This window comes from Primulina eburnea, chromosome 3 (assembly GCF_022965805.1).
Source record: "Primulina eburnea isolate SZY01 chromosome 3, ASM2296580v1, whole genome shotgun sequence".
Taxonomy (NCBI): Eukaryota; Viridiplantae; Streptophyta; class Magnoliopsida; order Lamiales; family Gesneriaceae; genus Primulina; species Primulina eburnea.
Genome location: NC_133103.1, coordinates 25,397,950 through 25,415,911, shown reverse-complemented (window position 1 = coordinate 25,415,911; position 17,962 = coordinate 25,397,950). Strand labels below are relative to the sequence as shown.

At 36.4% G+C, this 17,962-nt stretch overlaps 2 protein-coding genes across 2 annotated transcripts in view; both read right to left on the bottom strand.

Annotated features, from left to right (window-relative positions):
• Nucleotides 1–7,960, bottom strand: part of LOC140828437 (uncharacterized) — a 30,439-nt gene extending 22,479 nt beyond the window's left edge. The window contains exons 1-2 of the mRNA XM_073191401.1: nucleotides 7,858–7,960; nucleotides 7,663–7,770 (exon numbers count right to left, since the gene is read on the bottom strand). Coding sequence (XP_073047502.1) covers nucleotides 7,663–7,770; nucleotides 7,858–7,896 — 147 coding nt within the window. The 5' untranslated portion in view covers nucleotides 7,897–7,960. The remainder of the gene's footprint in view (nucleotides 1–7,662; nucleotides 7,771–7,857) is intronic.
• A 482-nt stretch (nucleotides 7,961–8,442) lies between these two features.
• LOC140828436 (uncharacterized) lies at nucleotides 8,443–9,543 on the bottom strand. The gene is made up of 3 exons (XM_073191400.1): nucleotides 9,126–9,543; nucleotides 8,729–9,049; nucleotides 8,443–8,646 (listed from the first exon to the last, which is right to left on the bottom strand). Exons 1-3 carry the CDS (start codon nucleotides 9,174–9,176, stop codon nucleotides 8,566–8,568), a joined length of 453 nt encoding a protein of 150 aa, XP_073047501.1. The 5' UTR covers nucleotides 9,177–9,543; the 3' UTR covers nucleotides 8,443–8,565.
• Nucleotides 9,544–17,962: the final 8,419 nt, after the last annotated feature.

The following is a 17,962-nucleotide window of genomic DNA, read 5'->3' as shown; positions in this document are numbered from 1 at the left end:
TATACTGTGACGCATCTCACAGAGGGTTAGGATGTGTTCTTATGCAGCGAGGGCACGTGATAGCATACGCCTCTAGACAGCTGAAGCCACACGAGACTCGTTACCCGATTCATGATCTTGAATTGGCGGCGATTGTTTTTGCACTTAAGATCTGGCGTCATTATCTGTATGGCGAGAAATTTGAGATCTATTCCGATCATAAGAGCCTGAAGTATCTCTTTTCTCAGTCAGAGTTAAATATGAGGCAGCGACGATGGCTTGATCTGCTGAAAGATTTTGATTGCGAGATCAAATACCATCCAGGAAAGTCGAATGCAGCGGCAGACGCCTTAAGTCGAAAGGTATGTTCTTTGTCCTTGTCGACTATAGGTGTATCGAGTTTAGTAGAAGATTGTTGCTTGTCTGGATTGACATTTGATACAGAGAGTAGACCGCTGCGACTTGCTGCGATTCAGATTGAGCCAGATCTGATTTCGAGGATCAAAGAAGCACAGAGAACTGATCCGAGCGTGCAGAGATCGATTGATATGGTCAGAGCTGGTCATAAATCAGAGTATCAGGTTAGAGATTTGGTTCTGTATGTGAATAACCGCTTAGTAGTGCCAGAGATTTCAGATTTGAGACGACAGATCATGTCAGAGGCACACTGTAGTCGGTTCAGCATTCATCCTGGAGGCAGGAAGATGTACAATGACTTGAAGACACAATTCTGGTGGAAACAGATGAAGACAGATATTGCAGAATTTGTGTCTAGATGTCTGAATTGCCAGCAAGTGAAGGCAGAAAGAAAGAAGCCCGGGGGTTTACTTCAAAGTTTGTCTATTCCTAAATGGAAAAGGGACCACATTTCCATGGATTTCGTGACGAAGTTACCTCGATCTTCGAAGGGCTGTGATTCGATTTGGGTCATAATTGACAGATTTACCAAATCTGCCTATTTTATTCCGTACAGGATGACCTATCGACACGATCAGATGGCAGAGTTATATGTCAGAGAGGTCGTCAGATTGCACGGTGTGCCGAAGTCGATCGTATCAGATCGTGATCCACGATTTACTTCTCACTTCTGGCACAGCTTGCAGCAGGCTATGGGTACGACTTTACACCTGAGCACTGCTTATCATCCTCAGACGGACGGACAGTCAGAGCGGACTATCCAGACTTTAGAGGACATGCTGAGAGCTGTAGTACTAGACTTTGGTACTAATTGGCAAGATTCATTGCCGTTGTGTGAGTTTTCATACAACAACAGCTATCAGACTAGCATTGAGATGGCACCATTCGAAGCTTTATACGGAAAGAAGTGCAGATCTCCGTTGTACTGGGATGATATCTCTGAGGTACCAGAGTTAGGGCCTGATATGATTCGTGAGATGACCGAGAAAGTGAAGATCATTCAGAAGCGAATGAAGACGGCACAAGATAGGCAAGCGAAATACGCCAATATCAGACGCAGACCGTTAGTATTTGAACAGGGAGACAGAGTATTTCTGAAGATTTCACCTTTCAGAGGCGTTGTGAGATTTGGCAAACGTGGGAAGTTGTCTCCTAGATACGTTGGTCCGTACGAGATCCTTGAGAAGATTGGCGATCGAGCTTTCAAACTTGCTCTTCCTCCTTCACTGTCCGGTATACATGATGTTTTTCATGTATCGATGTTGCGCAAATATATGCCGGATGATTCTCACGTCATTCACACTGACGAAGCCGAGTTAGACCATACTCTGAGCTATGTGGAAAGACCGATACAGATTCTTGATCGGAAGGAGAAACAACTTAGAACCAAGACTATTCCGCTTGTGAAGGTTCAATGGAGTCGTCATGGCATCGAGGAAGCAACTTGGGAGACGGAGTCTGAGATGAGACAGAGGCATCCCGAGCTATTCTTATGATGTGAGTCTTTCTTCCCGCTTTGACTTTACTGTTTTGTGTATATTGATGTGATTACTGGTTTACGAGTTCGAGGACGAACTCCTGTCTAAGAGGGGGAGAAATGTAAGGCTCGAGAATTATCCGTTGTCATCGATGTGAGACTTGAAGAGGAGAATGCGTGACATGAAAAATGAGAGTTTGAGCAAGCATGGCCGAAGCCAAACCGCCCCTGCGGTGCTAGGACTACCGCCCCCGCGGTGTAGGTGATAGAAAATTGAGGGAAATGTGCGAAGCAACACCGCACCCGCGGTGCGTGCAAGACCGCACCCGCGGTGGTGAGACCGCACCCGCGGTGATGCAAGTGCCGGACCCGCGGTGATCGAGATTCAGAAAATAGACGGGCTGCCGAAAGCACAGCGCACCCGCGCTGCTAGTGTACCGCACCCGCGGTGATCGAGATTCAGAAAATAGACGGGCTGCCGAAAGCACAGCGCACCCGCGCTGCTAGTGTACCGCACCCGCGGTCTTGCGTGTCAAGTGAAAAATAAACCACTTGTTTCTTGTCATGCATATATGATTATGTGTCTTCACCTCCTCCATTTCAGAATGCTGAGGCCGAGGGAACATCAAGGAGAGAGCTTCCATTTCTTTTGATCTTGGAGTGGTGATTGTGCGAGATTTAGCTATTCGATTTGTGTTCCGAGGTAAGATTTGTACTCCTTACATCGACGGATACAAGGTGAAGTAAGTTTTATGCAATTCCAACATGTTTCGAATTATAGATGTTGGAAAAATTGTAATATGTTAGTTATATTGTGTTCTTGACGTATTGAGCATGGTATATTCGTAACCGCATCAAGAAACGGATGTTATTTGCTACGATTGTTAGTTTCCAGCATGTATTACGCTAAGATGGTACAGATTTCAGCTTATGTATTGAGGTTGATGAGTTTATGAGTTGATTATGATTGAGCATGTTATGGTGGTGTTACCGGTATCGAAGAACTACGTCATTACGCCGTCAAATTGTTTTGAAACCGATTTCAGCTTTGTATATTGAGTTGCTTGAGATATATATTGATAGAGTACATATCGATTATGCTATTTCAGATTGTATTGGCTATTGTGAACTCAAGCCTTCGACTACGACACAGACAGTGCGACAAGAAAGGTATAATTCATGTGGTCACGGGATTGCACAACTCGATTCAGATTTGATACGAGTTTCCCTAAATCACATACTAGATTGTTATTACATTGATTATGTAATATCTTGTTTATTGATTTATATTCGAGTCCTGAGATAGGAGATATTAGCAGATTTGCCAAAAATAGACGTTTCGGTGTATCGACGCATAGGAGCAGATTTGCTATATGTGTAGACTCTCGATACAGAGTTGACCGAAGTCTAGGAATAAGACGTACCGTTGCCCCGAGTGGTTGGGTAGGTGACAGACCGTCTTATTCACACCGGGATCCCTAGATTAGAAATGAATCGAGTCGAGAATTAGAGGTTGAATACAGATTTGTATTCATTTACATGTTTTAGATTTTCATTCATGTTACTTGATATATGCTATGCTTTTGTACATGATTATGACATTGCATGCATCCATGTTTTATACTGGGATATGTTCTCACCGGAGTTATCCGGCTGTTGTCGTGTCTGTATGTGTGCATGGCAACAGGTGGGGCAGGATCTGGGTCTCGAGCTGGATGAGAGATTGACGATAGCGTGGAGATCACGGGCGTTGCAGATTTCCTGTGTTTTCCTTTTGACTTGTACTACTTATGTTGTAGTTGGGATTTGAACACTAGCGTATGATTTTACCAAACAGACATGTATGTATATTATGTTGTTTATTTAATATCAAGACATGATATGCCTTAGTTATACATTTAAATTAAGGTTAAAAGCAAAATTTTGACCCACATTTTCGAACAAAGATCCAATTAAATCCCAAAAGAATAGAGTTAGAGCCCGGGTCCCCACAGTCCAATTAGCCAATTATAATCCCGAATAATATCAGCCAATTATAATTTCTAAAAGGTAGAATCTAATTGCATCCCTATGCAACCTCCGCGTGTTTTGCCTCACGTTTAATAAGGACCCAATAATATGACGTCGTTTATTTTCGCGTGTCAAACCAACCCATCAATGTTGAATTGTAGTAGACGGTCACCATGAGTTCCCCCAATAATATGAGCCGAAGTCATGGGAGTTCCACTCAATTCACATCATATGTCTGGTGGAAGTCACAGCTTTCCGGCGTCCAGGCCTCCCCAATAATATGAGCCAGACACTGTCCGCGGGTAGCGATCAACATGCAACCACCGTTGATGGAAGGCAAGGAAAAATTAAACTCTTTTAATTTTTACTTATTCGGTTTGATATAAATTTTGAATCATATTCAAAATGAGTGAATTTAATTTTAAAATTGTCTCATCATTTTATTTTAAAAATCGTGTGCCATGAGTTTGTATGTTTGTCGGATTCATGCAACTATATTATCTAATAATATACATACATGCATACTACTATATATCGCATATATATCATAATATAACATTCAACAATAAATAAGGATGATCGATCGCCAAAACTATTAGATCCATGTGAGCCATACATGGATCCAGGTCCAACTAGGTAAATGCAGGGATGCAAATACAACTATTACAAGAGCTTCCAATATTTTACATGTCTTCATCTCGTTCATTGGGCCCATCATCTTCCAGTCTTGATCTCCAACTATTCCTAATAATTACATTTAAATAGCCATGGCACATAAGGGATACATCTCATGGGGAGGGAACGGGCCATAAACTAGGCCCACTTTAATAATATCAAATATAAAAAACGAATAAAACAGTAAAATATCCTAACATACACCTAACACATTGGTCCAAGCTCTCGATCATCCTTCATACATTTAAAATCGAATATTAACATCAATTTAATTAAACAATTTAATTAATTAATAAATCATATATCTAATAATTTCATCACTAACCACCACAATTATTAAAAGATTTAATAAATTAAATAAACTCCTTTATTTAATTTCCAATTAAATCAATAATAATTGATTTCTTTTAAAAACTCATTTTTACCATAAATAATTAAAATCATATTCTAATTATTTATTTCACAAGAAAATTATTAATTTTCCAAAATAAAAATTGAACCAATTTTAAAAAATATCAATTTTACCCAAAAATTTGAAAAATTAGAAAATCGCACCCTAGACCCAAACAATTCAAGCTCATTATTCAGCGCGCTTCTCGGGACGCTCCCGGGTAGCCGCCCGCCCACTGCTCGCCCGCTGCCCGAACGTTTCAGGCAGCGGCTGCGGCCATGTGCGCGCAGAACGCGCACAGGCGCGCCGACGCCGCGCGCAGGCGTCCGACGCCTGCGCTAGCTCGGGGCGCGCAGGCGTCAGGCGCCTGCGCGCGAGCGGTTCGCGCAGGCGTCCGGCACCTGCGCGCTGCCGTGCGCGGCCCTGCGCGCAGGGAGTGCCCAGAACAGTTCCGGGCAGATTTAATTTTTAATTTTTTTTTCCTTTCGAAAATCTGGAAAAAATAAATTTTCGTGGTGCTAAATTTTCTGAAAAATTTTCTTGTGTGGTTAGAAATAAATTATTCAATATCAAAACCATACGATTTAAAAAAAACCTGGCTCTGATACCACTGTCGTATCTGGGTTTTCTACGTGCCCAAACGCAGCGGAAGTTTAAAATTTTTGTTTTATTTTGACAAACAAAATAACTTTTGGACACTCGTATGGTTTTCATGAATAAACATTCATAGGGTGTTAGAATCGTTATACCTTTGTGAATTAATCACGTGGCTCCAACTAATCTATTATAAAAGTATTAGCTCTTGATTAATCCCTACGAAATTTATTCGAAAGACTTCTTTCTTTTCTTCTAATCAGGTCCACGACTGGATTGTTTGATCCTCTTCCAAATTGCACTAGAAATATTGGAAGAGATTTTGCGTAGGAGAGAAAATAATTGAGAGACGTCTCAAAAAAAAAACTTTTCAAAGGAGGTGGCCGATTTTCCCTTTTCTTTTAGTGGAGGCACGTAAGTCTCTTTTTTTCTGTGTGGTGGGCTAGGTTTTTTTTTCTTTTTATGTATTATTTATAATTAAATAATAGCATAATTACATAATTAACATTAATGGGCTTGATTAAATTAATTGGGCTAGTCCAACTAGTTTAATTAATTTAATCAAAGCCCATTAAAACTTTAATTATTTATTATGTTGGACTTGTACTCCTACAAGCCCATTAAACATACTACCCACCATTTTTAATTTATTAATTAATAAACTCAACTTTTGAGCTTAATAAATTAAATACATTATAAATTCAACAATTGAATTTATTATTTAAATTATAAATTCAACTCCTTGAATATAAATCACCTCCAAAATTTAATATTTAATAAACCCAACATTGGAGTTTAATAAATTAAATTCTTAAATTTTATAAGTTCAACTCCTTGAATTTATTCTCTAAAAATTTAATTATCATAAATTCAACTCTTTGAATTTACTATATAATATAAATTCAACTTCCTGAATTTATTCTCTCAACGGGAACAAACGATCCAGTGCTTGTGTGACCCTCAATGGTTCAGGGATACAGCTAGCCGTGGGTTCACAACTCTTTGTGATTCAGGATATAATCCTTTATTCGGGCTTACCCTAGTTAGCCCCATTCTTTTCATCAATACCTTGATCAAGAATGTCAGAACTCATTTCTGATTGCACCCATCGGATCATGGTAAGAGCGTCTAGTAGCATCGCCCCATGATCCCCTAGGTATCACTGATAGTGCTTGCAAGAACCAGTCGATTATGATTAACGTACAGTACGGTCCCTTCATCTCATATATCCCGATCGAATCTGCAACCATTGGTTCATCGAGGGTTGCATATTAATTCGATAACTATGTGATAACTATAAATAGTGGCATCGCATGTACCATTGGAGAACTCCTTCTCTAATGTACATCTCATACTCTGGCCAGAGATTCCACGCACTATAATTTCATTAGATCACATAGGATATCCACACCCGTAGGTGAGCGGTGAATCCCCGACTACAATGCACTAGCTCCTATATGTGTCGCAACTGTACCCAACCTCGCCACCTGATGACTCTCCTGGAGCCGGTAAACGAGTCAAAGCACAACCCTAGCATTTAGAGCCTCAGTTTTGTCCCGGGTCGTAAGGACTAATGGTGTACAATCATAATCACAGACTTATCCTCTCGATGAATGATAACCACTTGGAAACTCCGAGGGAGGGTTGTTCGGTATAATCATCATATGACTACCCATCTGTATGTTTGGACATCTCTATGCCCTTACCTAGAAACGCTGTACACAACATCACAGATGCTAGTCTCGAGCTCAAGCGGCCTTTATCCCTATTTTAGGCGGCTGAATCGACTAGGAACGAATTTAGAATATGCAGTGTTTACAAATGAGTTTCAACATCGAATTACGATTCATTTGTATTAAAGCATAATCAAGGACTTTATCTATGCTGTATGCATGGGTATACAGATAAAGTATAACAAGACCATAAAAAGTTAAATTATATTAAAATAAAGATTGTTTATTTCACTTGAGTCAATAAATTCCCTAGCCAACCGTTGGCTTGCAGGGCATCTACTTTAACTGTTGTGTCTAACTCCATCCAATAATATTTTACAAATTTCCTGGAAATTTTTTTGGAAAATTGTGTTTAATATTTTAAAAATAAATATTTATTTTATTACCATTTTCTCTCCAACAGCTTGAGTACTAGGCTCCCCATTTTTTTTCTTGTGACCTTCAATCCAAACTTGTGATCTCGTAATTTTTGTATCTGTCGGTATTCTCTTTTCCTTTAATATAGAAATATATACAAAACCGTTAGAACGTAATTCAAGATGTATATCATTACAAATTACATAAATTATAAAAAAAATTACCATAATGTGAGTCAAACGAGCATAACCTCTCCGGCTCATTGTGTGAATGTGATTTTGTTTTTTCCTTATCGCTCTAAATCTTTCACTATTTTCCTATGATTAGTTAAAATCGGAAATCAAACTGATCAAAAGATTAAAATTTAATAGTCTCTTGCCCAACCAAAGCAACAAACCAAAATATGAGGATTCAAGGAAATTCAATACATTATAGCTCATTTGTATCAAGATTTTAAGTTTACGATGAAAGTCTCGATCAAAATACAAAATTGAATAATAATTTAAATTGAAAAGCATAACTATATAATTAAATCTCAAGATCAAAATGCACTTACTAAATAATCAATAAAATCATCAAATCATTATACAAAACTGAAAAGAAAGAAAATGGTGCCTAAAGAATAGAGAGAAACCGAGAGAAGGTCAGATGTTATGTGTGTGGAATATAATGTATGTGACAAACAGTCTCGTCGGGGCAACATCACAATACATTAACCACAAAGATCTAAATAGCGCCAAAAAATTGAAAGGTAAAGAAAATGTACTAAGTGACCATAAAAGAGTCCAGAAAAATTCTTACTTGAAAGTTAGGTGTAATGTCCTATGTACAAACAAGTCCCACTGATTTTGTTCCATAAATTCAGGTTTCAAAAGATTGAAATCTCGTGAAGCCAGTCGACTTGTATTAGCTTCTCGTACAAGTATTTTCAATTAGTATTTAATATCTCGCCACAATTTAGCCAACTTTCGAAAAATTGATTTCTTTTCACAATCCTCAACTTTGCAAGTCAGCTGTACATTAAACAACAAGCAAATATGTCTACATTTTTGTTATGAAAATGTAAATGAAAAATTAAGTAACTAAATATATTACCTGAAGACAGCAACACATCCTATTTTTCACTTCTTCGCTTATGTCATTCCATCCATCTAATATATAAGGCACAAATTCTTTTATCATGCAACCTAGGCAAGAAGCGTACTTCACTGAATTATCTCCAATCGGCTGTCCAAACTCATTACGCTCCAGCTCTTTACACTTGTCTTGGCCACTAACCATTTTCAACTTAGATGCACCCCCTCCTTTTTTATTATCTGTTTTCTCATCATCAATTGGTTCTTTACCATGCAAATCATGTGATAAATTAGCTGAATTGTTAGAAACCATTCTCGATAACCTATTAGATATATTTTCCTGTAAAATGGAGAAAAGATTCATTGAAATATACTTAGTCTGCTTTAGTAAAATAAAACAAGATTTAATGTCTCACCTGAATTTCCTCTACAGATCCTTTGCTACGTTTTTTGACCATTTTGCTCATCTTTTAAATGTTATTTAATGACTTGATAAACATGTAATATGACATGATGCATCACTGAAAATAAACAAACAAACAAATATATTTAAACACTAAATAAATAGTTAAGTAACTTTAGAAAAACATGTATCAGTCAAAATAAATAACTATAAATCTATTGCTAAAAATTACAGTCATGTCTCAGTCACGTCGATTCCCTCACACTCATTCCTTGAGTACGGTTCCTTCTCGGTAATGTTAATCTCAAGTAGGGACACATCAAGAGGTGTTGATGACATATATGCATCTTCTTCAAGCACATTCATGTTATGAATACCCCGAGACGGCGCTTTTAGCAAGACATACCAATTTGTTTCATCATTTTCCCTGGAATACAATACTTGCTTTGCTTGTGATGCTAAAATGAAAGTTTCATTTTCAAAATGTTTAGCCCTTGGTGTAAGTTGACCAGTGTAAAGCCATCTTCAATTTTGATACCAGTTCCAAGATTGGCCCATCATACCTAAAAACATGCACTTTGAAAGTCTAGCAAAACAATATCTCGTATGACCCCATAGTATGATAGTCTTCCTACTGTATGTGAATTGTCATTAGCATTAGATTGACAAACAATATTGGCTTCAATTGAAACACCACTATTTTGTGTCAACCTTCCAACATCAATTGTGTGGAACCGGTGTCCATTTACAATATATCCCATATAAGATGTAACGTGATTTCTTGGACCATGTGATAGCCATTGAATCGGTCTGAAGAGTTAACATGATCCTGTTTTGATAACCATTCAGCAAATGTTTCCATATGTTGTTTTTTAACAACGTTTCATTACTTAAGAAAAGCTGATCTGTTTGTTTAAGCTCGTCAATGTGCATCCTAATTAAAATAATTGAATGAAGGTGTTAGAATAAACAAGATATGTAATAAATCAAGACTAACAGTATGAAACTAACTAACTCACTGCAAGTAAGGTTCAACTTCTGCAGTATTGAACAATACATCGATGTGCAGCTTGTAACACGTGATTCTTTAAAAAAATTTCTTTCCCTTTAGAAATTGGGTGACCTTCTAATAATCCATCTTCCAAATCATCGTTCCTATCAGAAAGAACAACAATACTAGAAGCATTTTTTATATAAGCACTACAAATGCCATTCGTTCTTCTGCAAGGTAACACTCAGCTATACAACCTTCTGTTCTTGCCAGGTTCTTCACATACCCTTTTAGTATTTTCATAAATCTAAATCACAGAGCAAAATTCACAAGAAAGACGTGTTGATAGAAAAATCTAAATCTTTTTATAATATAAAATTTGTCAAAAAGATTAATAATTACTTAATACCTTTCAAATGGATACATCCAATGGAATTGGACTGGCCCACACAAGCGAGCATCTTTTGCTAAATGAATTTTCAAGTGATCCGAGATGATAAAGAAAGCAGGTGGAAAATACCTTTCTAACATGCATAGAATTTCAGCAATATTCTCCTCGAGTTGTTCTAAACGGTTCATGTCAAATACTCTTTGACATAGTTCATTGTAAAATGCACCCAACAGAACATAGCATTGTGTGGACCTTTCGGTAGAAGATCTCTCTGTAGAACCCAAAAAATCAGATTACGTATAAGTCATGCATAATTTCTATTATTTTTAAATTAAAAATGAATTTTTATGAATATATGAAGTGTTTTATTTATTTTAAAAGTAGATGTTTAGTTTTATCTTTTCAGGATAAATACGCGAGGTCGGATCGAAGTTTGGAGATTGAGATAAGATTAATAATAAGAAAATATTACTAAATTTAATTTAAGGCAAGAAATAATTTAATTTAAAGAAATAGAATGTTTTAGAATTTATTTAATTAATTAGAGCTAAGTTGGTAATAAGTTCTTTAGGTTAATATTTAATTAAAGCTTAAAGTAAAATGTGTAAACAATGGAGGATGAATCAATCTAAGTATAATATATTCAAGAAATTAATCATAGCATTTGAATATTTAAATTTGAGGTCATGAATGCCATGCAAGATTCTAAGCAAGATTCTAAACTAAATTTATTTGTTAATGCATTAAAATATATATAATGGAGGTTTAAAATCTTAAACAATTAAAATTCAAGATTTAAACCATATCATACCATGAAAAATTAAGAAGGAATCGGCCAATTTTTTTTAAACAAATTCAAATATGGAGTAAACCCATTCAAGTCACCCCTCAATGACCATTAAGGTGAATTTATTCCCTCATTGTTAATTCTCTAATTAGTAGTAAATTCAAATGCAATAACACACCTCATTTCTACTCAACATATTAGTCTAGAAATCGTTGATAGTGCAGCAAAAAAAAAAAATTAAAGAACAAAGTATCGGCCAGCAAGGAAATCAAAAGCATTTCAAATCCATTCAACTTCTTGACTTGTAACCTCCAACTAAATGAACTTCAAGACTCCTTTATCACCCCTTGTAACCTTCATCCTCATTACCTAGCAGCCCTTCATCCATAATTTCAAAATTTACAGAAGAGAACAGCAGCTAAAAATCGAGAATAGCAGCAGAAAACAAAGAGAGAAATTCCACTCCGACTCCGACTCCGTCGCTCGTATTTGTAGTATTGATTTGTTTTTGTCAAAACAAATTCCAGGCATGTATATATTGTTTCTTTGCTCTTCAATCAGGTCCTATAAATATTTTAAACATTATATGTTCATGGTTCATGAGGTAAAAACGAATTTGACAGCAAAAATCTAAAAGGTTGCACAGATTTTTCTCGGCCTTGGCTTGAGCTTCACGGTTGCTGCATTTTTGTTGATTTCAGGATGTTGTTCGGTTCCAGGCACCCATGGCTTCTTCTAGGTATGTTTTAGAGTGTGTTAGGGTGTTGTTGGTTCGTTGATTTAGGTCCATACACTCAGGAGAAAGAATTGACAGCAACATTTCCATGAGTAAAGTTTTTGTGTCAAGGTTCTGTCATTGAGTTGTTTAAGGGTGTGTTCTAATCCTGGCTGTCCTAGGGACTGTAGCCATGGTTATAACCCTCCCTTAACATGTCTAGGACGTGACCAAGGTGTCCTTTCCAAGCTTGGATCATGGATCCATCAGAACTTCACAACAACAAAACAAGTGCATTTCGGTTCTTCATTTTCTGGGTGAGTGAGTTTCGGGTTTTTAGTGTTTGTGTGGATTGTGGTTGACTCCTAGCCCATATCCATGGTTCATACAACACTCCATCATTTCTAGATCGAGACATGGTCGATCAAATGGCCAATGGAACAACCTAAGACAGTAAAACAAGTCAATACATCACACTACACAGAAAATGGCATTCTCGGTTTGGAGCTGTGATTGTCCTAGGTGTTTGCTTGGGTTGTGGTTGGCTTTTAGCCCTTAGCCATGGTCCAAGCCATGCCTTAGGATGTTGGTAAGAGTCTCTGGTTGGGGGTTCAAGCCACAATGGCAATTAATTTCATAAATTGATCAAAACAAGCACTATAGTTGCTGCTGCCATTTCTATTCTTGACAGCAGATTTGAGTTGCGGTTCAGGAGGTGGTTTGAGTTCTTGGTTAGCTTTTAGCCCATGGACTTGAACTGGACAGTAACTCAATGAGTTAGGAAAGTCGTGTTTCTGGCCGTCCATGATTTGGTTGAGTTTAGAGGTCGTACGAGAATTTACGGTGCAATGTGCCAAAATGACTCTCGAAAGAGTGTTTTATATTTTTGGATTCCATTCACCAATTTTCGTGAACAGCTATCCTCATGGTTATTTTTCAGTATGTTAGGGGTATTTTTAATCATGTTTAAACGTCAGATTAATGTTGGTTCGGTTTGGTACGAAGCCGTGATTGAAAAATTAAGTTGTTGGTCCTAATCGTCTCGTTTTTGGTTCGATTGTTAAAATTTTGTCAAGTTAAGATTAATTGCATGTGTCACATATTAGAATTAGGTTGCAGCAAGCCTAGGAGCGATCAACTCATCCGGTAAAAACAATGTTATAGTTATATTACGTGCACAAAAATATAAAATGTTTATTTTTGAGATATATGTGATATGTCTTGTGGCCACCTTACGTTTATGGGTTTGGAAGTCGGTAGGCGCAACCGAGGACCCCTCCACCCGGTGACTTACGACCGGTTTATGATTATGTATGGGTTTAGATATCCAGTCCAAGGGCTGTGGTGATCTCTACCGCCTAGTATACTGTGGTTTAGTCTGATCAGGCACTCACGTTATGTTATGGGCCACTTGCTTAGAAACATTATCTCTACCAGAAAATTATGATATGATATGACAGAGCTCTATTGAGAAAAGCTTTTACGTATGATTTTCAGATATGCACGTAGTTATAATTATTCATGATACGATTTTCACCATGCGCTTTACGATACCATATTTTTACGTTTCAGCCGATTTTATGATATATTTACTTGCTATTCACGATATATACATATTGAGTCTTTAGACTCACTAGACTTGATTGTTGTAGGTATTGATGAGGTCGAGACTGCAGGCGGAGACCCGTGAGCTATTTTGGGACAACAGTAGTAAACCCGAGGACCTCATGTTTTAGTTTATGCACCTTTTAGTGTTCAAACTAAATTTTATTATGTTGGATTATTTTAAGTTGTTGGAAATACAATGTTGACTTCTGCTATTATTTTAAAGTTAAAATTATTTACATGTTTATTTTATAAATGAAGCAAGATAATTATTTATTTAGAAAAATTTTAATAATTCCGCTAAAATATGAATACGAAATACGGTCCTTTACACTCTCAATGCTACTGGTAGCAATTGTTGCATTAGAACATGAAAATCATGAGATTTCAGCCCAATAAGCATACGCTCTTCTACAGAAACACAGTTACCAATATTTGAGCTATATTCATCGGGTAACTTTATTTTCTTCAACCTAGAGCTAAATACATCCATTTCTTTTTTAGACAATGTGTACGGGGCAGCACGTAAATGATATTTATTTTCTCCTTTTTTTGAGGATGTAATTCTTGTCTAATTTTTAAGTGTACCAATCTTTGCGAGCATTCAAACCATCTTTGGATTTTTTCTTCAGGTTTAACGATGTGCCTATGATATCCTCGCAGACATTGTTTTCAACATGCATCACATCGAAGTTATGACGTAGCAGGATGCCCTAAAGATAACCATCAAAAAGTTTCATAGTGTTAGTTCAGAATATTTCTAACACTTTAGGAAGAAAAAATAAAAAAAATTGCAAAAGCTAATGAATAGAATGCAAAATAACTTACACTTCAATATGGCAAATCGAAAAAAATTGACTTTTTCTTTTACCATTGAACTGGTTTTTGTATCTCTTTTGAACTATCTTGCTTCTTCCTCTTTTTCCTCAAAGTGTTGACAGTCTCACCTTTTTGCTTTTTACCCCAATCATTTTCAATATCTTTCAATGCATTTGTAATTTCTAACACATTCAAAGGTCTAGTTTTCCCTTTAATCTCTTTTTTTCCCATTAAACCACTTTTTTTCTGACGAAATGGATGATTAAGAGCAAGAAATATCATGTGGCCTAAGTATGCAAACTTTATACTCTACTTAAGAAACATATAACATATGTCTTCACCACATATTGGGCAACCGAGTTTTCCTTTTGTGGCAGATCCAGCTAGGTTTCCATAAGCTAAAAAATCATTGGTTGTCCACATCAAAATAGCCTTCAGATTGAACATTGACTTGCTAAATGCATCATACGCCTCCACACCGGTGTCCCACAGCTCTTTCAAATTCTCCACAAGGGGTTACAAGTATACATCTATATTATTTCCCGGTTGCTTCGGACCTGGAATCAGGAATGTCAGCATAAGATTTTAATTTGTCATGCACAACAATGGAGGAAGGTCGTAATTGACCAAAATAACTGGCCAGCAACTATATCTGGAACTAAGGTCACCAAAAGGGTTTAATCCATCTGTTGCAAGACAAGGCGGAGATTTCTAGGATCTGATGCAAAATCATGCCACTTATGATCTATTGTATCCCAAGCTGCTAAATCAACTAGATGACACATCATATGATCTTTACTTTTGTGTGTGGAGTGCCAAATCAACTCTTCAGCCTTTTCTTTTGATTAAAAACATCCTTTTCAGTCTTGGTATCACTGGAAAATACCGTAGGATCTTTTCAGGAACTCCTTTACAAACTTTGGTGATGACTTTGTCTATCTTCCATCTTGAGGATCCACACTTTGGACACGAGTCCAGATCTTGAAGCTCCTTTCTAAATAAATAACAATCATTTGGGCATGCATGAAGCTTCTCATATCCTAAATCAAATGGTTTCGACAACTTTATCATCGTGTAAACAGTTTCTGAAAGTGAGTTGTTTTCTTGAAGCATGTCCCCTAAAATCTTAATGAGCTCATTGAAACTAGTGTAACCATTAGTAGACTTGTAATTGTATAGAGTGATGACTGCCGACAACTTTGTGTAAGATGTACAATCAGGGAAGAGAGGAGTTTACGCATCTTTTAATAAATCATCAAACTCATAATCCTTTGCCTCAGATAAAGTGTGTCCAACCTCTTCTTTTGGCAAAAAAACATCCTTATATAAGTGATATGTCTATCTACTTTCATCCTCTTTCTGAACTCCTCCTGAACTACCTTCAACTTGAGATTGTGAGATAAGTTTCACCATGGAATACCCAAATAGTGTAAGAAAGATCGAACCCCTTAATAATTAAGTGGTCGTAAACTTTGTCAAATTTCATATACTTCTTATTTTTACAACGCTTGCAAGTACATATGATTACTTCACGTGTTTTTGCATAGTTCCTAGCTTGTGCTATAAATTTTTTTATCCCTTCTTCATACTCGGGTACAAGCCTAGAAGGCAGATGCATCCATTCCTTATCCATCTCGTGAACAAACCTTTTTCATTTGTATGAAATAATTATGAGATTTTATCAATACACACACATACACTATAATAATTTAATTTATATGATATAATTACTTAGGAGTTATATGTTATCTCAAATTTTCTTTCCCAAAATATTCCCAACATTTATATAAGAGAACACCACATAATAATAATAAAAAAAAAAACTTAAATACAAAAAAATTATTCAATCATCATTATATTTTAAACAAATAAAAATCACGTATCAAAGTTGTATTTATCATCCATGTAAAATAATAAATACAATTAATATTTATACATGCACACAGATTGAGTACACTTGTTAGCTAGTCAAAGCAATACCCTCTGTATAAGTATGTGTTCATATTATTATATCTTTGTTCATTTATATAAACTAATTATACTACTACTATATCATGTCATAATTATAGCATAATAAATTCACAACAAAGGGTCTACAAAGAAATGGTGATAAAAGACATTAACTCGTATGATCAATTACAATTTATGGACAACTTGTAATTTATATCAAAGTTTTGTGAACTAAATAAATTCACAACAAATTTTCCACAAGAAAATAAAAACCATTCCATAAAGTGAGTAATCATAACAATGATCAAAGAAGAAAATGATCCTTACTAACCAGTACAAAGATCTTTCAAGGACATGACAAAATGGAAGTTTTATACAACACTTTTTAGACGTAATAATCTTCCCAGCTAGGTATGGCACCAGAATTTTAGTTTAGGGTGTGGAGAATGTCTAAATTTCAGGGTAACATGCACGTAAACTTTTTCTTTCCACCAAGTATGACTTTGGTAATGAGCACAAGAAATTGGTAATTCAAGTAATGAACATTAAAATGGACGCTCACAGAGTTATAGTAAAATATATTGATTATGGATTCAAAAGTTGAAAATAGAAGATTACACAAAAAGTAACTTTCAAGACAAGCAAAGCTTACCCCATCCCAAAAACCTGAGAAATATTAAAGAGATCTATCAAGTAATCTTGAATTAAAATTGTAGCAGAGTACATCATCCGAGTATAAAGAAACACCACCACCAAAATCAAATTACATTATTCTCATTGATATGGCGCACTGAAAATTGTACAGAACACAAGCTCACCAGCACATAGCCGTCCGATTATTCTAGTGCCTGCAATGGAGGTCTTAACCATCAGAATGACATCAGCCAATTTGGCTTCAAAAATGATGCCACCAAACAAGAACCACATATAAATTGAAATGCCACACAAGAAAAAACCCAAAAATTAAAAGTTTGGGTGCAATGGAAACAAATACCTGTAGAAGTTCTCAGAACCACCAATAGCGACAAGAGAGTATGAATTGGTCAGTCTGACGACGGCTCGGAACGGCAGAGATGCGTCAACACTGGAAATAGCAGAATTGCAGAGATGCGTCAACACTGGAAATTTTCGTTCAATGGATTCCTACATAAATAGGATTGAGCAAATACAATGTCACTTACATCTAATGGTTAAATTTCAAATTTAAGTTAAACGAAGAGATACCATCAGCTTACCCATCTGTTGGAACGTTGGTGATATTCAACTTGGTAGGATAAAGAGATGTGAAACTGTCACCCCGAAGCTGCATATGTGAAACTGTTGGATCTCGGTTTTCTCGTACCACAAACACAGCGGAAGTTTTAATTTTTTTTTTATTTTGACAATCAAAATATATTTGTTTTGGGCACTCGTATGGTTTTAAGATTAAACATTCATAGGGCGTAAAAATTTATACCTTTGGTGAATTAATCACACAACTCTAACTATTCCGAGTTTAGCGGATATAGCTCTTGATGAAATCCCTACGAACTTTCTTCAAGAACTCTTTTCTTTATTCTTCTAATTAGGCCCACGATTAGATGATTTGTTCC

What these genes read in the sequence shown, in the direction of transcription:
- LOC140828436 (XM_073191400.1), bottom strand. Translation starts at nt 9,176, where the DNA reads ATGAGCAAAATGGTCAAAAAACGTAGCAAAGGATCTGTAGAGGAAATT. An exon ending in GATCTGTAGAGGAAATTCAG is followed by an intron (nt 9,050 to 9,125) that starts GTGAGACATTAA and finishes TCCATTTTACAG; the next exon opens with GAAAATATATCTAATAGGTT. An exon ending in GGATGTGTTGCTGTCTTCAG is followed by an intron (nt 8,647 to 8,728) that starts GTAATATATTTA and finishes TTTAATGTACAG; the next exon opens with CTGACTTGCAAAGTTGAGGA.